This window comes from Gekko japonicus, unplaced genomic scaffold (assembly GCF_001447785.1).
Source record: "Gekko japonicus isolate JY-2015 unplaced genomic scaffold, Gekko_japonicus_V1.1 scaffold4, whole genome shotgun sequence".
NCBI classification, from domain to species: domain Eukaryota; kingdom Metazoa; phylum Chordata; class Lepidosauria; order Squamata; family Gekkonidae; genus Gekko; species Gekko japonicus.
This window is the reverse complement of record NW_015165234.1, coordinates 4,310,719-4,333,427: the sequence shown is the minus strand read 5'-3', so window position 1 is coordinate 4,333,427 and position 22,709 is coordinate 4,310,719. Positions and strand designations below refer to the sequence as shown.

The following is a 22,709-nucleotide window of genomic DNA, read 5'->3' as shown; positions in this document are numbered from 1 at the left end:
AAAGCCGAAGAGCCAGCGCTGTCCGAAGACGTTTCCGTGGTCATGTGGCTGGCATGACTAAACACCGAGGCGCACGGAACGCTGTTACCTTCCCACCGAAGTGGTACCCATTTATCTACTTGCAATTTCTTGCTTTCGAACTGCTAGGTTGGCAGGAGCTGGAACTAGAGATGGGAGCTCACTCCATCATGCGGCACCCAGGTCTCGAACTGCTGAGCTACTGACCTTCCACAGCCTGCAGTTCAGCGTCTTAACCACTTGAGCTACAGCAGCTCCTTCAATTACAGTGCATTACAGACATAATAATTATGCTTATATCTGTTCTCAGAGGTTTATAAATCCCATAGTGTTATGGATGGGAATCTGAATATGTCACTAAGGCATAATATTAAAATATCCTATAATAGAGATCCAAAGTAAAAAGGGAGTCCATATATAGTATTTCTTGTAATAATATTCCTTGAAATTATTCAGATACAAATTGATAAATTGGGACAAAAAAATGTTTCATCAGTCTCAGAGTTCTATCTTCTGTACACTGGACACTGCAGAGGAGAGCAGTGATTGGGTCACCCAACATTTTCTGTCAGACTAAAGAGCAACCATATGGAGTGGGACAAATTGTATCATAGCCATGTGAAGAAATAACAATGGAATCCAAAACACATTTACACTCTTCTAAGCCCATTGATTTCAATGGACTTAGAAGGGCATAACTGTTTATAATTGCACTATAAATGGCATGTCAGGGAACAATTGTGTGGCTGGAAAAAAAGAAGGTAGTTGCTGGCTGCTAATGATAAGATGTTTTGGAGAACATTAATTCATAGGGTCACCATAAGTCAGAAGCAACTTGAGGGCACTTAACACACTCAAACATAGTTGCTGGCTTTGAGCCCATAAATCTTTGTGGTTTAATACTTTTGGTTTACATTGAGGCAATTGTGTTGTTTAGAAAGTTCTCTGAAAGTCATATTTAGCAAAATAGGCCATCTACAGTATCTTCTCTGCATGACAAAAGTCTATGTCAGACTACAGATGTGCATTTTGTAATAATGCCAAGTTCAAAAAGCAAATAGCTTGGGTAACGGTGATGTTTGCCCTGGATGTGCGCTAGAGAATTGACTTATCTTCTTTTTTTAAAAAAAAGAAAAAGAGCTGACGCAAGTCTACAAAGGGAGGTGTTGAGTTATCTTCCTCGTTGATTGGTTTATCAGATACACTCCCATTTGCCTTTAAAACATTGTGCAGCTGAGGAAGTTCATATATGAAGAAACTCTGAGAGGCAGGTGCAATATTTTAAATAAATTAGCCGTAACTTAGAGTGAAGAAAGGAAGAAACTTTAAGGTAATTGCTTTTTGCATAGTTGATTATGCTAATCAGTAAAGGATTTTTAATTAATATAAAATTACAGTTCATTTTTAATATAGATGGTGTGGAAACTATTTTATTGCAGCTAAATTTTTTAACTAACTTGATTGGTACATTTGTTTTGACATTTTATTTTTGTTGGGTAGGAAATTCAGTGCTATCTTTGATTCTAAATAATTTAGCTGTCTGCTAATTTATTTTTTCTAGACCAGATTTTTATAGCTAATTATGACATTAGTAATAATTACCTTAGTATTGATGCATGAAGGTATCAACCAAAGTATTAAAACTGTATTCTACTCTTCTTATTATCAAAGTTTAATACATTCATTTCCCATACCAATTTGGTTTTGTGAATGTTTGGCTGACAAATGTGATTTGGCTGACAAATGAATGCATCAATTAAGCTAAACTCCAATTAAACTAGAATTAAATGGGATTAATCCAGTTTACCTGTTTGTTTGTTTAATTTATATCCTTTAATTTGTGGACTCCAAGGCAGTATTCATGAGGTTGTTCTGTGACCTCCCATTCAGGTACTGATCATCTCCAGAACGACTTCTCCTCAACAAAATTACTTTAATCTATGCATTGATCACACATGGAATTTATTTTTCAGTATTTATAAGAAAGTGAAAGGTTGGTAGCTTGGGAATAAATATTTAATCAAGTTGATAGTCTGAATGTGGTCATATTCTTCAGAGTGTAGGACCCAGTTCTTTGGCTTTTCATAGGATTGTTTCTATGCATACAGTGCCTACTGAAACGTAGCAGAAACCCTGGTTCCTGTGACAGCCTAGATTATGTTGGCATAGGAAGTGCTGAGGCAAGCAATCCTTCTTCCTGTTAGGAAACCTGACCAATGCTTGAATTACTGCAGGGCATACGAGGGAAGCCCTCTGCTGCTATGCAAACTCATTTCACGTTATCATTTTTAGTGGTAGTATGGTTGTGTAGAAATAATTCTATAGTTATGCCATGCTTATAGCTAAAAGGTTCATGCATGTGGTTCTTTAGAAAACTGTTCATGATAGTAGTAGAAAACATCACAGGCATTTGGTTGGATCTTGACTAAATTTGCAATTTCCACCAATACCCCCTTTCACCGCAGATCTCTTCCCATCATTCCTCAAGGTCACCAATCCCCCAGAAGCAGCATGCCAAGGAGATCAGTGAGCTGAAATGGGATCGGGGAGGGGGAAGGAAATTCCATGTAGTGTGAGTCCAAGCCATTAATACATACCTACAGTGATGGAATTTATTTATGTTTTTTGGTGGTACATTGACAATTGCAGAACATTGTGTAGGAATGCAGACATATATTTCAGACCTTGGTTCCTTGCAGCTTTATTGTGTCAGAATTAAGTCAAAATGTAAAATAATCAACTATAATAAAAATAACACGATATAGCAGTAAAAAAAAAATGACCAGAAGTGACTAAATTCACAAATATTTGGTTAATTAGGGTTCAAACACCTCTCAAAGCCCAGCTGGATTAAAACGTTTTAATAGTATTAACAAACATGTAGGTATGTGAGAGATGTAGCAGAGATCTGATCAGTTCTGTGGGACCCAGGCAACAATATGGCCACTATAATTTGAACCTTGAGAAGTTTACAGATGCTTCCAGATACCCCACATACAATGCTTTACAGTAATTTCATGTTGCCACAACATGGATAACTATGGCAAAATCAGGGTTTCTGCAGCAGGACTGCAGCTGGCACAGTAGAAAAAGTGATTTGGAATGCAGATGCCACTTGGACATCCATATTCCATGCCGGAGCTAAAAAATACCCCCAAGCTGTAAAACTGATCATCTATAGGGACTGCAAACTTTCCAGAATAGGTTGAATAGCCCTCACTATACCAGTTTGGTATAGTGGTTAAGTGCACATACTCTAATCTGGGAGAACCTGGTTTGATTCCCCACTCCTCCACTTGCACCTGGCTGGATGACCTTGGGCAAGCCGTAGTTCTGATAAGAGCTGTACTTGAAAAAGAGCAGTTTCTGTCAGAGCTCTCTCAGCCCCACCTACCTTACAGGGTATCTGTTGTGGGGAGGGGAAGGGAAAGGAGTTTGTAAGGCGCTCTGAGACACCTTTGGGTAGTGAAGGGCGGGGTATAAATCCAATCTCTTCTTCTCTTCTTCCCAAGAGAACTTCATTTGGTCTGGGTTGAGTTTCAGTTTCTTGACCGCACTGTAGCCCACTTCTGATTCTCAGCATCTGTTCAGAACATCTAATGAATGAGATGAAAAAGAAAAATAGAGCTGTTTATCATCAGCATACTAATGACACCTTCTCCTAAATCTACAGACAACTTTCACCATCATTTTCATATAGATGTTTAATAGCATGTGAGATAGCACAAATGCCAGGGAGAAGAACAGAAGTCCCCCAGCGCCACCCCGTGGGATCAACTCACTAGATAGGAATGGAGCCACAGTAGTAGAGTACTCCCTAGATAATATGATGATGTTTAGTCTTAATCATGTTTACTCAGAAGTATGTTCCACTTATTTAAAGAACTGACTTTCGAGTAAGTATATTTAGGATTGTATTCATATTTTTCATCATAATCTTGGTTCACTATGATCTGCCTTGAACTATGAATTCTGCTCACCTCCTTGAATAGCCAAGGTATTGGCCTTCCTTGTGCTGTCATGATGTTCACTATCCTGTGATGAAGCAGATGACAAGCAAGTGCCAATGTTTACTTTTACTCCTTTGAATAAATTCAATTTCAAATTCCTTGACTTAATTCCTTAAATTAATTAATGATTAATTTTCATTTAATGTCATTTGATACTGTTTGGGGTGCTATTTTAATAGGACAAAGGTAGGCTATACATTTTTTAAATAATAACAGTGGAACAAGTTACTTATTTCTTATCTCACAATAACCAGGCATCTCAAACAGGCCCTTAGCTATGAGGTCAGACCCAATAATGTTGGCACAGTTCTAATCTAGTCATTTGTAACAGGTAGCAACCCTAGAGAATGCTGCACATCTGCATCCACATTTTAAAAAATGCAATCTTGCCAGTTCAGTGAAGCCCATATAAGCTCTGGAATTCAGATGTGCATCCAGATGTGCCTTTGCAACTGCTTCAGGTATAAGCAATACAAAAAGATCACTGACATGTAAGGGCCTTTGCTGAATCAGGTTAATTATCATAATGGATTTTGTAAAACAGAGAATCGAAAATATAAATAGATGTTGCCAAGAAGTATTGAACTGGCTGGTTTATACAGTTATACATTAACCTAAATCCTTGTCCAGATAGCCTAAGTAATATCTTTTCTAAACCATTTCCCCCCAGAATTGAATTTATAATCCCAAAAGTAGGTGATGGTGGGAGAGCAAAGACTGTATGTTGGTTTTTGAAACCTGTGTTTTTCTAGTTTTCAAACTTGATTTCACATATCATTTAAAATTCAGTTACACTTCCCAGTCATTTAAGCATACATATAGATTTTAAGCATAATTTGGGCATTAGTCAATTTCGTTCTGCTTCCCAGAGGATAAAATGCCTGTTTTTATGCCTCTAGCAAAAGAAAAGCAATTTGATTTTGTGTTGCTGTGACTGGAGTTCCTTGTAGCTCAGGAATCAGGCCCCTGGAATGCAAGCCTGACTTTCCCTGAGCTAATGCCAGATTCGGTGTTCACTGTCACTTACAAGACTGGAGTGATCACTGGAAGGAATATGAAGAAAGGCTTTCCCTGGTAGGAAACCATATTAAGCAGCTTGGCATTATTTTGTTTCTCTTCTGGTTTTAGATTACAAATAATGGGTTTTGTGGTCTACTTCTAGCTGTTGTGCTAATACTGGGAAATACCTTTATGATTTCTACACATCCATTTTATTGCTCTCAGGCTGTAACTAAGTGCTATAAATAAATGTATGACTGGGTGTTTGTTTGGAATGGCATATTTAGACCCAGCAGAACTGTGACACATTGAGTGGACTTTACTCTTCTACATAGGAAACAATACAAAAATTCTTATCAAATTAAAAGAAAAGGGGCTAAACACAAAAGAAGAAATTGCAACTGTTTATTTTTCTGAGGTTTCTTATATAATCTTTTCATTTTCAAGTATTGTCAATATTTCAAATACATGTTGTGTTTGATGTTTGATGGTGTTGAATTTTCTGATCTATTGAAGGTAATGTGTTATACTAGCAGACCCAGGATTGGTAGACTTTTGGCTGGTAACTGTGATTCAATTGCCTCTTCTGTGTAAAGAGGTTACTTTTGGCAGTAACTTTCATTATAAGTTTAAAAATAGTTCTTGAGCTGTTGAAGAAAACAGGTATTAAACAATTAGCATGTACATGTACATTTGGATCATAACGGTAACTTGGATTCAATATACGTGAAGTCACTTCCCTCCCAATATAACTGGGAATATATTCTAGTGTAAATGGTCTGTAATATATTTGTGGGAGTATGGAGTTTATAAATGCTGGATCTTTATGGTAAGAAATGCATCTATTGGTAATGGGTGATTGCTTGATAGTGAATCAGATGTTTGTGATTGTTTACCACCCCTTTGCCCTTTTTAAGCTTTCTGTACTGTTAAGCAGAGATTGTAGTGGGTGCATGAACCTACAGTTCATATATGTTGTTCTACTAAATGGTGCAATACTAATTAGTTACCACAATGCAGAACCTCACATGAATGCTAACATATACACAGAATGTCTAGACATGTACCTCTTTCAATAAAATGAGTAGATTTGTACTGGCAAAGAGTTCATATTTGAGTTCCATTACACAGAAGCAATCACTGTGTCAAGGCAACTGTATTTATTTACAATGGATACTCACAGACTACCAGTACTAGTCTAAAAGGAAGGAGGTGAGAACCCCAAGCACACTGGGAAAGTGAGAAGAAGTGGATCGGGGAAGAGGAGGGGAAAGTCATATTGCAGTATCTCTAGAACGGCTTATGTGGTTTCCACATTGTGTGTTTGAAGAATGGTAGGCTAGGAAGATGATGGATCTCAAAGCAGACTAAATGGTCCTTCTTGAAGTCTTGGCTGAAAGGGAGATAGTAACTATCTGAGGAAGAAAGAGATGTGGAAAGAGCCAGCAAGTAGTTGGAGGTGTCCTCTGCAGGGAAGACAACCATTTTTATATCAAAGAAAGAGTGATTGAACCGGACAGTGACCCTGCAGTGGTAGAGGCAGCACTTACAAGCAACAGGAGAAAAGTGTTTATCTTGGAGTTGGTGATGTCCGGATAGGATTAAGGCTATAGGGACAGGATATCCAGATGCTGTTATAGGGAGGAAGCTGAACTTTTGAAGGGCTTTTTTCTTAAAATCATTTTGGAATAGACAGAAATAGTGTGGAAGAAAAGAAAGAAGGGAACAAGGAAAAGCAGGTGACTTGATGTAGCACTGAGTCTTTAAATATTTCACTGATGTCCTTCACACTCCTCAGTGGGACTGCAGAGATATTATACTTGTCTGCACAGTTGTACTACAGCCAGTTTGCTGTAGTGCTTAAGAGCGGCAGACTCTAATCTGGAGAACTGGGTTTGATTCCCTACTCTTCCACATGCAGCCAGCTGGGTGACCTTGGGTCAGTCACAGATCTCTCAGAGCTGTTCTCTCAAGAGGAGCTCCCTCAGCCTCACCTGCCTCACAGGGTGTCTGTTGTGGGGAGAGGAAGGGAAGGTGATTGTAAGCCGCTCTGAGACTCCGACTGAAGGGCAGGGTATAAATCCAACTCTTCTTCTTCTTCTTACTTCGTGGTGCAGCTTTTTTGTCACAGGATGTTCTTCTCCCAGGGAGAGCTGCCAAAGTATCCAGCCAATCAAATATGTCTGAAAGACAGACACTTTTCTCAAATACAGGTGTTAAGTTGCAGTCACTATCAACCACAATACAATTACTGTTTGGCATTCAAATATACATCACAAGAAAACCACTAAACACATTTAGTGTAAACTGGACATTTCTACACATGACATATTTTCATGTGGAAAGCACCATTTGTGAATCTTGTCAATGTAAGACAGAAAACAGAAATGAGCCAATTTTAAATTGACATATATTCTAACAAATATGCCCAGTACATCTGAATGTCAAGGTTTTAATGCTTCCAACATAAGAATATCTTGATTAAAATTCAGATGTTATGACTGGGGAAACATAGTTTGGTCATTCAGCTCTGACCTTGTTCAACGTTATATTTAAGATCCATCAACAACTTCTTACCCCTGAATAGTCCATTATATGAATCTGACCAAGGTAAAAAATTTAGAACTGCATTTGAAATTGAACATAGTTTGCTAGTTGAGGCAAACCAGGGCTATTTTTGGGCAGGAACTCACAGGAACGGAGTTCCAGCTGGCTCCTGAGTTGGCCACACCAGCAGGAACTCATTAGCATAATAGGCCACACCCAACAGCAGAAACTCGTTAGAATGGGCTACATTAGGGGTGTGTGGCCTAACATGCAAAGGTGTTCCTGCTACAAAAAAAGGTAAACAGAATAAGAAGCAAAAGGGGTGTGTGGTTGGATGACCACACTTCTGGTAAAAATGGGGGTGCGGCCTAATATGCTAATGTGCTGAGATGTCAAGGGTGTGGCCTAATATGCTAATAGGTGTCTGCTGTTGGGTGTGGCCTGTTATGCTAATGAGTTCCTGCTGGGCTTTTTCTGCAAAAAAAGCCCTGAGGCAAACAGGATGTTTATAGAAAGACCTCTAAATAGACCTGCAAAGGGTTCTGAGTAGACCTGCTTAAGATTGCTCTCTAGAGAATGCTTTCTACAGTGCTGAGTATTTAAAGCTGTAGTTTTAGATATCTGGTATGTTTTTAACAGGGTTGTGTTTTTTAAAAAAATAAGCTTCCTTGGTCCCATTTTGGGGAAAGGAGGGTAAGCCTGAGTCTCACTATATTAATTAATTGTGCTGAGGTAAATCACTTGATTATTGAGCATTAGAAATATTTCTTCTTTATAATTATTTGAAAAGAATGTCTTCTTGTCTAAGTTCCTGTCTTATTACAAAAAGTAAACACTAATTTATCTAATTTGAGGAGAATGTTAATGAGGACTTTTGTGTCCTGTGTATAGAACAGAGTGTTCTGAGAGTCAACATATTGTGGTGGCAGAACCCTTAAAGCAGAAGGTACAGTTCTGTTGACACTGAAGACGCCTCGGAGTGTGTATACTGAAAATTGCTGACAACTCAAATGGACCGCATGGAGCTGCACAAAATCAACATAGAGCTTGACGAGGAGAGCAACAGTGGGGAAAGCACTGAAGACAACTACACTGAGATGGGGGATCCAGAGAAGGCCACTATTAGCAGGTACGGAAGGCTTTGACTGCACAAGAGAATTGGCAGGCATAGCACCAGGAGCCCAGATTTCACATTTTGCAATGGTTTTTTGTTTTCAGTTCATTTGCTTTCTTTAAATTTGTTATTGATTTAAAGATACTGATTTTAGTTATTGCAGTTAGTTTGGGTTTCCACCAGCTTCAACGAAAACACATTTCTGGCTGTATAAATCCCCATCCACCCCCAATCCAGTTGAGCGGAAACAGTAAGGGATTGTATTCTCACCTAAGGGATCCTAACTGTCTGGTTTCACATTTATAGGAGAAAGCATTTCTATTGTATAACTTCTTGCTTGCATAGAGAGGCAGATGGAAGCCAAGAAAGCAGGGAGCAATGCAGAGTGGGCACGAATACTGTTACGAATAAAGTGCAACTGGGCACTTCATTTTCTGGAAGTGTAGGGCAGACTCTGTATGAAGCATGCAGGGACTGACCGGGTGAGGAAACAGCTTGCAGAGTCAACCCCACAGTGAACTCCAGTGCTCTGTGACACTGGTGTATAAGTCTTTCCTTCTTTTCCCCAAGGCAGAACAATGTGTAATATGTAATCCATGATCCTTTTAACTGATGTTGCTTTACTTCATGCCACTGCTTGGAGAGCAGTTTAAAGTGAGCTGACAGGGCTTTTTAACTCTTTCCTCTCATGTCATTTTATCCTCCAGTACAGAAAACTTTACACTAAGGCATCTGTATGTATATATGTTTGTGTGTTAATTATTGTGGCCCACACATATTACTGACAAACCCTGGAGTCCAGAGGAAAGCTAGTATAACATTAAAGAGAATGAAACCTGTATGCACACCAGTGAACCAGTAATGTGATTAGGGGAAACACTTTGGAAAGAGAGACCTATCAGTGTAGTCTCCTTTGATGGCAAGATTTGCCTGGAACACATTCTTGTCAGTTCCATTATTGGTTGTTCAGTCTCTCCTCACCTCATTCCTTCTAACTTCTATGAACACTAAGCTAGAGAGCTAGGGACTAGAATAGTGGACCAATCGGAAGCTTTCTGGGTACGAATTTTTTTCATTTTTGATTTAGTTGGAATAAGTTTATTCATAAACTTAGAATTTTCAGTTGCCACCTTAATTATTTACTATCCAAATGTACATCCCTAGCTTCTAATAAAAACACACTTTAGAAATAAATGGCATGATTTAAGTTTTGGATTCTGCTGGTAAAACTTGTCTCTATTGAATTAAGCAAAGTGTCTTTTTAAATTCAATTAGTAGGGTGATTTCCCCATCCCCACCATATCAAAGATATCCTATTATGTACAATTTGTCCATTCAAGTTCAGTATACTCTGCATTTTAATGTGAAATTTCTGCAAGTTCTAGGCTAGCCTCTTTACACACTGCACAATGCCTCACTGAACAGTCTGTCCCCTCTATACACACATACACACTACTAAGCAGCAATTCAAAAAGGAGTCGAGAAGAGGGGCTAAGGGAAACAGAGAGGGTAGATTACAGACTGCAGATTGGAAGTCTTCTCCTGGACCACTAATTCAGCATACCTATCCTAGGCAATTCTTACTCAAATAGTAGTGAATGGGTTTCATTTTTAATTTACAATAGAAGAAGCAAGGCTTCTTCAACAATTTTGATTGTACTGCATAGAAATAGTAAGACTTCAATATGTAAAACATAACCCAGTTATGACTTACAGTGCAATGAGATTTATTTCTTATTTTATTGTTTTGTTTGTTTGTCTTCAGTCAGTTTGTTGGTGATGAATCAGAAAGTCAGAAGTTCCTTACCAATGGATTTCTGGGTAAAAAGAAATTGGAAGACTATAAGGATGAATATGTAAGTTTATTAGTAATGGGTGAGTTGTAGGAAAAGAAGCATTTGAAAGCAGGGATGCCTGTCACAAATCACTGCTTTGAATGTATTTTTTCCTCAAACAAATTACAAAGGCTAGCAATTTAGAAGGACTGCTGTCATTGGGTATCCTACCAGTGATCCACTGACAGGAGGAGGAGGAAGACTGATCTTGCCGAATAACCCTAGTCCACCAACACATGTAGCTGTTTGTCTATGACCCCCCCCCCCGCCAATATCTTGTCAGGAGTATTAGGAGGTTGCTGGGGGAAGAGGGGAAATATCTGCTTTTAACAGTGGAAGTTTGGTAGAATACAACCCACTGTTACTAATGGGTTGGATCCAAAGGCACCTTCTACAAACTGAAGATACTTCTGACCATGCAAGGAGGAAACAATCTTTACCATCTTTCATAATCCAAGATCATGACCTACTCCTGTGAGTTCCTTGACCTCTAGGAACAGCATTTCAAAGAGCAGTATGAGCCCGGTAGCACAGTAAGAGTCAGCAAATGATTATTAATATAATTTCAAACAACAAGTTGCAGACGTAGGGGGAAAGTTTTCTATGACTTTTCTACCTGTGGCACCAAAATGCCTTGGACCAGTCTAGGGTTGCCAGGCCAAACCTAGAAAATGGTGGGAGGGTTGGGGACATGTTGGGGGTCGGTGGCATGAGCATGATTTTTTTTTTGTGGCACGAGCATGATAACATCACTTCCCTAGAGATACCACTTCCTAGAGCTACTGCTGCCACTCACTACCAGGTTTTCCCAAAAAATGATATCATCATGCTTGTGATGCTGGTGAGTTGTTTTTTTAAAATTTCCCTCACAACCGCTTGGAGCAGCATTTGGTGTGAGGGTCCTCCAGACTTCCTTTCCCCACATACAAAACAAGAGTGTGAAGGGATTGGTGCCAGTGACATTGGAGCTTGCAGGAAGGTCACTTTGGGAGATGAAATTGGGGGTTCCACAAACCCCTGCCTTCTCTCTTCCTTCTCCAAATGGCCCTTTGGGGGGGGGAAGCATCTGATCTTCAGGAAAGTATTTGGAGTCCAACTCTATGAATGTGCCTCTACTTAGACAGTTTGGTGTAGTGGTTAAGTGCGCGGACTCTAATCTGGGAGAACCGGGTTTGATTCCCCACTCCTCCACTTGCACCTGCTGATGTGACCTTGGGTCAGTCACAAGCTCTGGCACAGCTGTTCCTGAAAGAGCAGTTTGTGTCAGAGTTCTCTCAGCCCCACCCACCTCACAGGGTGTCTGATGTGGGGAGGGGAAGGGAAAGGAGTTTGTAAGCTGCTCTGAGACTCCAAGTGAAGGGTGGGGTACAAATTCAATCTCTTCTTCTTCTTTTAAAAAACGTAGCTGAGAATTTTTTTCTGATAACACAACTTTGTCCCTAATTTCTTGAAAAAACGAATTCTTTTTGACAGCAACATTTTGACAGCTACAGTTTTATTTTGTTTCTTTCCCTCATAGTTACCTGTAATGAAATTTCAGGTAGCTCAGTTATTCCTTGGGCATGATCCCATTATGTATAACTTTTGAACTTGCAATGGTAAGTCTTCAGGGAACTGGCCTAAATTTTACAGGCCTGTACTTCTGTTGTGAGTGATATACAATTTAAATGTAAGCTTTAAGTTTTCAGATACCAAACTAACAAGTTTTCACCTTGAAGTGAGAATATAATTACCCAGCAATTCTCATTTAAAATGTCTCTTTTTATTGTGTACAACAACATTCCAATACGGATTTTTTAATTAAGTAATGGAGAGAGAACTGGTCTCAGATACACAAATGTTAGCTCTTTTTATAGAAAAGAATGCTTTTTTAACACGATGACAAATCTTAGAGCAACAATGCAAATTTCCACTGAAGTGTAATAACTTTCAGAAATTAATAATCTTTGATAGAATGGTTCATTGTGCAATTTACAGTTCTCACATACCCTTCAAATATTTCAGTGACCTGGGGTATTTTGCATTCACATTCAATTTAGCAGTTCCTGGCATGAAATGAAAATATCCTTTTTCATACGTATTAGAGATCCAGTAGAGTTTCAGTTGAGCTATCATTGTTTGCAGAACACAGATCAGTTAAATAACAATAGCAGAACTATGGTAGTAATTTCTTATTTATATGCTACATCATAAACTACCAGATATAAATTCTTGTTCTAGGGAACATCTTTTTTAATGTACTCTTGTAGTTCCAAGCATTAGATGTTCCTGCAAATATAAAGGGCTGGAGCCAGACTAAATCTACAATTTACACTGATTCCCCTTTCCTGCCCTCATGTTATTCCTCAGGGTCCCCTGTCCCCCAGAAGCAGCATTTGGTGGAGATCAGTTGGCTACAATGGGAGGGGGGGGAGAGAAGCAGGAAAGTTCCATTCTGACAATGGGGGCTATAGGGATGAGATGGAATCAGACAAAATTGTTCTCCTGGTTGTTGCATCAATGGAAAGCTTTCTTTGCTGCATTTCCTCTGCCAGTGGCACAAGTGAGGTGGGGGTAATTTTACCAGATTCCCCCTCCTCACTGCAGCCTCTAGTAGCTGGGAGCTTTTTGTCCAGAAGGGTCTCGTGACCCCACCCAATGATGTTTGGGGGGGCACAGGTGGCTGCTGTATGAAGGAGAAGGCAAGGCAAGATCTTCTGTCATAAATGCTTTCTGCTTGCTCAGCCATATGTTTACAGCTCTATGGTGCTAGTCCTGCAAACATCAATGAGTGCAGTGTCAAGGATGATGTCTGTGGAGTAAGTGTTTGTAGAACTAGGATGAAAAATAAGACCATAGCACTTTCATGGGAAATATTTTGTCTAGTCCATAGTTCATGTGTGATTGTTGTCAATAAATGGTACTATACAGAAAAAGCCAGTTTAAAATCACAGTATTTAGCAATTTGTCGTATCACTTGGAAGACTGCCTTGATTTAGCTTGCAAAAGTGTAGAGGTAAGGAGACTTCTTTAACATTGCCTTCACTGACATAACCAGTGATACTTTTTGCTTTTTGTTTTCCACCAGCACCCAGGAGATACTTCATTTGGAATGTCTGCATTTAATTTGAGTAATGCCATCATGGGCAGTGGCATCTTAGGACTTTCCTATGCCATGGCAAATACTGGAATTGTACTTTTTATGTAAGTACCCAGGATATGCATTAAAAAAGGTTGATTTAGCATTCTGTTCTACCATCACAGGTATGTTCTAATTGTAGAGTAAGGCTGTGTTCACACGGCAAGGCAATTGTGATTTCTTCCCGATACAAATTTAATCGGGATTTTTTTTTCGGGTTGGGATGTTCACACATCCCTCCCTGAATGGCAAGCATTGTGCAGCTGGCCCCTCTCTCTACCGCCCACTCACCTGCCAGCCCACCCGGCACTTCCTTCCCCCTTCTCCCACCTCCCCCCCCCAGCAAGTTTCCATGCTGCCACCTGCCTGATACTGCTGGCAAGCTGGGCGCACTCCCTGGCACCAGGGGCTCCCTCCCGCCACCAGGGACTGGCGATCTTCCAAGATGTGAGTGCTGCTGCTGCTGTGCCTGTCTCGCCCAGCTGGCGGAAATGGAGAAGGGTGGCCAAGTGGGAGAAACATGCGTGGGTGTGGGTGCGTGGCTGTTGCCTTTCCAGAGCAGTTTCTTTTCCGAGAGGCTCCTGTTTGAAGGGTTGCTGCTCCATCCCATCCCTTTTATGTGTGCTGAGGACTGGTTTGAAAAACTTACTATGTCCCACAAAATGGGGCAAATAAAAGTTGGGCCGGGGTAGAGGGGTTCTGCCCTCTGATGCTGCTGGCAAGCTGGGCGCGCTCCCCAGCGCCGGGGGCTCCCTCCTTCCTGCCACCGCAGCTTCAGGGCCTCCTGGGGCGTGCTCTGCAGCCTGCTCGCCTGCCAGCCCGCCCAGCACTTCCTTCCCCACCCACTGGCTTCCTCCCCCAGCAACTTTCCATGCTGTCTTCTGCTCCCTGGCACCAGGTGCTCCCTCCCATCTAATGCCGCACCAGGGGCTCCTGGGGGTGGGCAGAATCACAAGCTCTGCTCTGGATGTGTGCTTGAACGTTTAAATGTAGAATTTTTTCAGCGAGGGAGTGCTCATGCGCTCAAAAGTAGAAGCTGGGGGGGGGAAACCTCATCGCATGAAGAACAGTCAGATGAGCCTAATCGCAATCATTGCAAGAGATGGCTGTCCAGATCAGCATAATTGTGCATTCAAAGCGCAAATACCTGGAAAGTACTTGGAAAGTACTTGATTTTCCTGGTGCAGGAAAATGCAGGAGAGAACCAGGAGCATTGTGGGAGTGAGCCCGCTTCAGTGCAGGAGGCAGATTAGCCCATCTGGTCAGTAGGGTTGCCAAATCAAAACTCCCTACCGGCGGGGGATCGTCTTGCCGGTCCGGGAGCCGCACGTCACACGCTGGGCGGGGCCACACCATCTGGGTGACGCGCACGCTGGGGTGGAGTTCCCCCCGGGCCCGGATTCCCCCGCGTCGGGTGATGGGCCTCCGGGGCGGGGGGAATTCCGCCCTACCGGGGGGGTTGGCAACCCTACTGGTCAGTGATTTTAAAAGTGGGAGGAAACAGCAGCGAAACCCGATCAAAATGACCGTGTGACTGCGGCCTAAGATCTTGAGAAAACATTCTTATAAGATTGCTATAAAGGTCACCAGTCCCAAAGTTTACAAAACACAGAGGAGATATTATTTATATATATAATTTTTATTTAATAAAAAAACTTATATTTTGTGTATAGTAGTATATAAAAATGCATTGCACATGTGTATATTATCAACTGCTCCTCTCTTTCATAGAGATATGGGCAGCATTAGGAATGGACTAGGACCTCACTTATGAGTAGAACAATCTGTACGTATTTTATCCTGTATCTGCAGGCTAGGTTTTTTCACAGGTATGCTATCAAAAAAGAGGAGGATCATCTTACATTCACATACAAGTCACAGTTATGTCCACTAATAATTGTGTGTGTGTACAGCATTTTTAATTGGGTCATCTTACAGTCCAGGTCATCTTCCTTTTAAGTAAATATGGGTACGTTGAGACTTTGAAAGTGTAAATGAGGCTGTGCCTGTGCTGATCATGTAGTTCCCACTGCTAAGTCAGTGCTTAAAAATATGATGTCACTCAGCTGACTGTGTTTCAGAATGTAGGAGGAGAAAGAAATGAGCTGTTCCATTTTCCACTGGGGGATTAATGTCTGTCAGTTTAGGCAGCTAGTTGATTAGATGGTTGGTTTCTGTTGCATGTGCACCACTTTATACTGCTTATGAATGACTCAGGGTTTATATATAATTTTCTTGCTGTTTCATATATTTTTATCATTTCTGAAAGCTGCCTTGGATTCCTACTGGGGGAAAGATGGATAAAAGTGAATGAATGAACGAATAAATAAATAAATAAAAGCTTAATCCAACACAGATGTACTGGCTGGGGTCAAGAATGAACTCTCCCTAACATACTTTAACCTGGAAGCAGGGTACATATTGTAAAATACTTAGCAACACTCATTTTGTCATGATACAAGTCTGACTGATACATTTATTAATGGTCAATTATGCTGCATGTGTCTCTGGTGTAAATTTATATTCTGTAGACAAAACGGGAAAAATAAAAATGGTAGATCTCTTTATTTTCCACCATGTATTTTCCAACAGCAGCACTGTAATTCCAAGTGTGAAAAATTTACCTAAGGAATAAATAGCTCTCCTAATTATATATCTGTGTAATTAGAGTGCTACCACCCTACTGTGGAAGGCAAATGCTCTCTATCCATATGGAACTAAATCTGAAACGTCATGAATAGTAATGCAGCTACAGACTTGTCATCCTTCTAAAATCTGAGCAAGCCAAATGTGCTAGCACTGTGGACAGTTAATGACATGTAGCTGACATACTATCTATACAGCATATGTTTTGACAGGCAACAACAGATGCCTCTGAACGAGTTTTAAACCATAGCTAAATTTTTCAGAGAACCAGAGAGTTTTTTTAAATGATCCCACTTCAACAAATGGTTTTATCTCCTAAAAAGTTTCTGATTGAGACCAACCAAAAAATCCCAAAATACTGAGCTCAAGCTTTCAGGTTCCCTAGGACTCTACATCAGACTGAATGTTAAGTACTCTTGTTCCCCTCCCCCTGCTTGTTTTGTACTTAGCATTCAGTTTGATGAAGAGCTCAAGGGAACCCAAAAGATGGTGCACAATATTCTGTAACAATGTTTCAGAATTTTAAAAATCTTTTGAAATTAAAATACATTGATTTTTTGATTTTTTTTTACAATTTGTAGTTCAGATCCTTCAATAGAAGTAAATCCCACTGAGTTCTATGAGATCTTGCTTCTAGGTAAATGTGTTTTAATTTGGGCTGTATTCAAAGGCTGATCTTCAACACTGATGTAAATCTAGTTCATCCCCCACTAAAATTTGAAACGATACCCCCTGTGTTGAACTGTGTACATGCTTGTGTCAACAGATGTAAGACTGGGCAGCAAATTTCTTTATTGTTTATATATTTTTGTTTATTATTATTATTATTATTTATATATTTTTGTTTCTGTATTTTGTTTTTTTCATGCAGAGTCTTACTGTTTAGTGTGGCCATAATGTCTCTGTATTCAGTTCACCTGTTACTGAAGACAGCTAAGGAAGGAGGTATGATATGCAAGCAATGTACTTATTATTAACTGGGGGTTCATTCGAGGGATGTGGCACCTGGGAGCTTTGGGGACAGGCCAAGGGATGGATGTGATGTTGCACTATATGCCAATGTCATATCTGGGTAAAAACCAGGCAGTACTTCCCTAAAACCCAGGTGTGACATCAGTGTCTCAGCTGACACTCTAGAAACTCTGTAGTATTCCCATAGAGTTTCTAGAGCTGGTTTTTGCCCCGATGTGATGTCAAAACATAGCACAATATCACATCCAATTCCTGCTCTTTCTCCAAAATGGGAAGTTGATAATCCCTAGTTCATTCTGGGTTGGCAGAACCCAACCTGGAAGACAAAATTGACAGGCTAACTAGCATACTATTAAGCAGGATGAAGTAATTCCCTTGCCTGCTTCGTTCTGGTCATCTTTGGAAGCTCTGCTTCAGTTGCTCCTACCATCTGAGACTAGATAGGTGATGACCTGAGAAAGGGCTCTCTTAGTCATGGCACCAAAACTTCAGATCCCAAGGGAGATTCATCTGTCTTACCTCTATCGGTTTCTTCTGCCAGTGGGTGAAGACTTTTTTGTTTTGTTTGGCATACCCCAATAACAGTTTTTAGAATTATTTTCATATTTTAGTGTTGCTTTTAATTGTTCAAATGTTTTAATGTTTTCATGGTCTCCACCTTGGGGACCCTGATCAGGTGGAAAGGCGGCATAAAAATGTTTGAAATAAACAAATAAAATAAACAATCCCACATCACCCAAGGTTAAATAATTTTTACTTACCACTGATTTCAATGGGAGAAATTTAAGTGCATGCTTAACATTCCTATTGAATTTAAAAGTTCTTATGCCAGATCATGGCCTGAGCATCCACTTTTAATTCCGTAAGGTAGCCACATGCATGTACTACCTCAAAAGTCATGACAAGCTCAACCCGTCAAAAACATTTTAAATAAAAGTATTAATTTTCTGTTGCTTCTAGGCTCACTAATATATGAAAAATTAGGTGAAAAGGCATTTGGATGGCCTGGAAAACTTAGTGCCTTTGTTTCTCTTACAATGCAAAACATTGGAGGTAAGTGGGAAATAACCTTTTAACAATTCTTGAAGGATGGGGTGCCGGAGTCCTGGCTCCCTACGTCTTTGAAGGTCCCCTTTAATTGCCCATATCCTTTCCTGTCAGTGTCAAGCTGCGATCATATGCACAATTAGACCCGAAATAGGCGTGAATGCCAGGCGGATTTAAAGGGCGCGATCAGACATTAACATCTGGGAAGCGCCCCACAGCCATCGACAACCCGTTCTGTTCTGCCGCAGAAGTGGAGTTAAAAGACACCAGGGAAAATCCGGTAGTAAACGGGTTGTGTGATGGGCCACGAACGGATTTTCCCTTGTCTGATCTCTCCAGCGCGCTCTCATGCTGTCAGGATGGTCTGATCAGGCCATCCCGACTCTGAGCTGTTGTTTTATCCCTCCCCCTTCGCTGTATGCGCATCATCACAAACTCCATAGGGAGCCCTCAGTGCGGCAGTGCAGTTCATTGATTCCTCATTTAAGCGCATGGGAAACAAACAGCACACCCACAAAAAACAACTCACCCGCAGTTGTGTCTGATCACACACTGATGGGCTGTGCCCGTAGCTTCCAAGGGAGGTGTGATCGTGCAACTGCGGGTCTATTTCCTCCGGAGGAAATAGTCTCGCTTCCCCCCCTTCCCCATTTTATCTGGCGCGTGTAACCACACTCTCACTTGCCACAAACCCCATGCATACGCTGGCTGAAGGAGCTTTCCAGATAAATGGATTGTGCCTCCCTGACTGCTTTAAAATATGCCTTCTATCTGTGGCAATAACATAATCCAAAGGAACTTATAACCCAAGAAGAGTCATGCATATTCTTGGAATTACAGCAGTGGGGTGAAAGGGCTACAGTCAGTACTGGAAATCACGAAGAGTAATTCTTGATTCCCTCTCTTTGGGCTAGAGGCAGTGCTGGGAGAGAGGGGAAGAACCTCTGCCTCGGAAAAAAGTGCTCAAGCCTAATTGACCTCTTTGCTTTGTGAAGTGCCAGAATAGGGAATTAGAACAGTGAACAAATACCTCAAAATTGCCTTCTGACATTAATAGGACAGCAATAGGATAAGTTCCACCCCAGACAAGAAGAGGCTTCCATGTTATTCTGCCACAGTACGGAGAGGAGAGACTAGTGCAGAGGTTTCTCTGGCCAAGGAGAGTTTGATCTTTGAAAGGAATGGTCCACTGTGTATCACTGCCTTCATGTACCATCCACAACATAATTCTGCTGATATCCCTTCCTGTGGAGGTCTCTCTTTGGTAGACTTAGCATAGTGGAGCAGTTCTTTTGCTTGATCTACCTCTCACAAACATCATGAGGACATAGGGTTGCCAGCTCCAGGTTGGGAAATACCTGGAGATTTGGGGGGGTGGAACCTGAGGAGGGCAGGGTTTGGGGAAGGAAGGGATTTCAATGGGGTATAATGCCATAGGGTCCACCTTCCACAGCACCCATTTTCCACAGGGGAACTGCTGTCTGTCACCTGGAGGTCAGCTGTAATCCCAGCCACCACCTGGAGACTGACAACCCTATGAGAACAAAAGGGGCAATGACTATTCATTCAAGTTTTAATGGGGCTTATTTTGGGGTAACAACAGGGCTATTTTTGGGCAGGAACGCACAGGAATGGAGTTCTGTCTGGCTCCCGAGTTGGCCACGCCCAGCAGGAACTCATTAGCATAATAGGCCACACCCAACAGCAGAAACTCATTAGGACTGGCTACATTAGGGGTGTGTGGCCTAACATGCAAAGGAGTTCCTGCTACAAAAAAAGCCCTCTGGGTTTTGACAACAAACAAGGTAAACAGAATAAGAAGCAAAAGGTGGGTGTGGCTGGATGACCACACTTTTGGTAACATGGGGGTGCGGCCTAATGGGCTAATGAGCTGTGCTGTCAGGGGTGTGGCCTAATATGCTAACGAGTTTCTGCTGTTGTGTGTGGCCTATTATGCTAATGAGTTCCTACTGGGCTTTTTCTACAAAAAGAGCCCTGGCAAGAACTAAAAATTTATACTCATGAGAGCACAGAGTTGGTTCTTTTGTTTAAGTACAATTAAGCAATAGTAAGATGCTTCTGATACTGGTATACAGTTTGAACTGAAGATTTCTAAGCACTTTCCTGACGTGCAAAAGCTTGCCTCACAATGGCTGCCAAATTATGTGAATAATGAATATAGCACCAGGAAGAACAGCACCGGGGTAGGCTAAACAGAAGGAACTAAAACTGAGGACACTGAGGATGTGGGTTGTGGGTTTTATTAAGGCATCCTTCCTCCGCACCTTGCTTTTAAAAATGAGAATAATTTGCCTTACATCAAAAGAAGAACAACTCTGTCAGCATGACAACAGGTCTCAAAAACTATATGAATAGAAAGAGAATGGCAATTTTATTGCTTAGGATAGTACCTGTATGCTAATGAATGAACTTTCTGATACTGAAAACTAATTTTGTGGTAGAATATAGTTTACCACTCCCACACACAAAGGATGGGATTCACAGAGGTCAGACTCGGTGTGGGGCAGGAGGATCTATAATTGGATCTCCACATTTGTTTTTGAAAAGTAAATTACAGCCACGTAGTTAGGGAAGGGCTACAGAAGGAGACAAATAATTCCATCCCTGACCACCTGATACACACTGTGCTGTTGTTGAGGGATGGGGGATTTAAATCTGCTTTCACATTTTGGCATGGCTCCAGTCCAAATCAGGACATTAGATGATTGCAAAACACTGGGAAGATCCCGTCATGGACCTTCCAGTGTGCTGTCTAGACAGTCTGCATAAAAGCCAAAATAAGATTTATAATTTAGAAACATGGGTTGATGTGTAGCGCCGGGTGGATGCTACCAGATTTTTATACTTGTGATATTTTGCATGCTTGTGGCTCCCCAAGCTGCTTCTAACATTTCAGCTTCATGAATCAGATTGCAGCTGCCATCCCATGGAGACCAGCTGAGAAGAAACCCCTAAACTGCTAAGCTGCTTTTCAATCAGAGGCACCCAATGCCATAGTAATGTGGCATGGGTCACATCCATCCTTCCAGTGGCAAGACACTTACTGCTACTTACATCCACCTCTCCAGTTTGGATGGAGCAATTATATTGCTGTTATCTATTTCGTTTCATTTATTCTCTGTCACCTTGCTAAAATGTCTTGCTAACAGAGCATTTGTCTGTGCCCAGTTCCCCCTCCTCTCATCTGAAAAATAAAGATACCTTACAAGATTGGTATAAAGGTACCAGGTCTTCAGCTTTGGAGGGAGACCTCCTGCTCAGCATCCCCAGTCCTCTGCTGCTGCTCCAAGGAATAGTGGGAGCAAAATGGGAGTGGGGGGTGGGATTGGTGTCTCACCAACATCACAGTGTCATTTCTGATGCAAGCCAAAAAATGGTGTTACCACAACAGGGCACAATTTAGGGTGAATGCTAGAGTATCACTCTGTCACAGTGATGCCACATCTGGGTTCACAGCAGAGGTGACATCGCTGCGTCAGTGTGACACCAGATACATTGCGCCTGTTCCCCCTGATTCACTTGGCAACCCTAAATTGGCAAGATGCTGAGAATTATTTGTGGCAACTTTTAGACAATATTTTTAGGCTAAATCCCACAGGATTCTGAAGGCATGAGCAAGACAATGGGGGGGGAAATCAAAAGTAGCAAACAGAAAGGGAACTTATCTTATATGAGGATGTGCTGTGTTAGTGACATCAATGTGACAACAAGAGATGCTGTAATAAATGGCCCCATTTTATCAGGGAATGCAAAGCCAGCTGGCAAAGGCATTCCGAAAAGCTGAATTCAGACCTAGTCACGGATGCTTTGATACTGGAAAACACAGCACAGTGTTTGGTACGAAAGAACGCATGGAGAGGCCCAGTCAGCTTCTGCTTATGAGCTGCTGTGCTGAAGCAGCCTCTCATGGGGTTGGGCTTACGAGTCTTAAGGTATTTACATTCATGATGCTAAGGGTCAAAGTGAAACTGATGTGAAGGGATGTGTGATAAGGATCTCTCAATTATTGTTTTTAAGTTATAAGCAATCATGAATGTGGGGGAAGGTCCAAATAGGGTTGCCAGCCCCCAGGTCTGGGTGGGGATTTCCCCACTGTTGGGGTTTCCAGCCAACTGGTGGGGGGAAGCCCTGCCCCCAAGCCCCACTCCCAACAGTGACCACCCGGGGCCATCCCTCTCCCTCCCCTCCTGCAAGATTTTAAGAGCTTCAACTGATCAGCAGGGAGCACGTGGCCTGCCAATCAGCTGGAGGGCCCTTTAAATCTTTCAGGAGGGAGGGAGAGGGGCTGTTGCCAGTTTGGTGTAGTGGTTAGGTGCGTGGACTCTAATCTGGGAGAACCGGGTTTGATTCTCCACTCCTCCACTTACAGCTACTGGATGACC

General features: G+C 41.5%; 1 protein-coding gene across 1 annotated transcript in view; it reads left to right on the top strand.

Annotated features, from left to right (window-relative positions):
• Positions 1 to 5,027: 5,027 nt before the first annotated feature.
• The window catches only part of SLC38A4 (solute carrier family 38 member 4), a 38,479-nt gene continuing 20,797 nt past the window's right edge, over positions 5,028 to 22,709 (top strand). The window contains 6 exon segments of the mRNA XM_015409773.1: positions 5,028 to 5,102; positions 8,466 to 8,703; positions 10,454 to 10,544; positions 13,591 to 13,706; positions 17,159 to 17,232; positions 18,220 to 18,312. Of these exon segments, the coding sequence (XP_015265259.1) occupies positions 8,585 to 8,703; positions 10,454 to 10,544; positions 13,591 to 13,706; positions 17,159 to 17,232; positions 18,220 to 18,312 (493 nt within the window). The 5' untranslated portion in view covers positions 5,028 to 5,102; positions 8,466 to 8,584.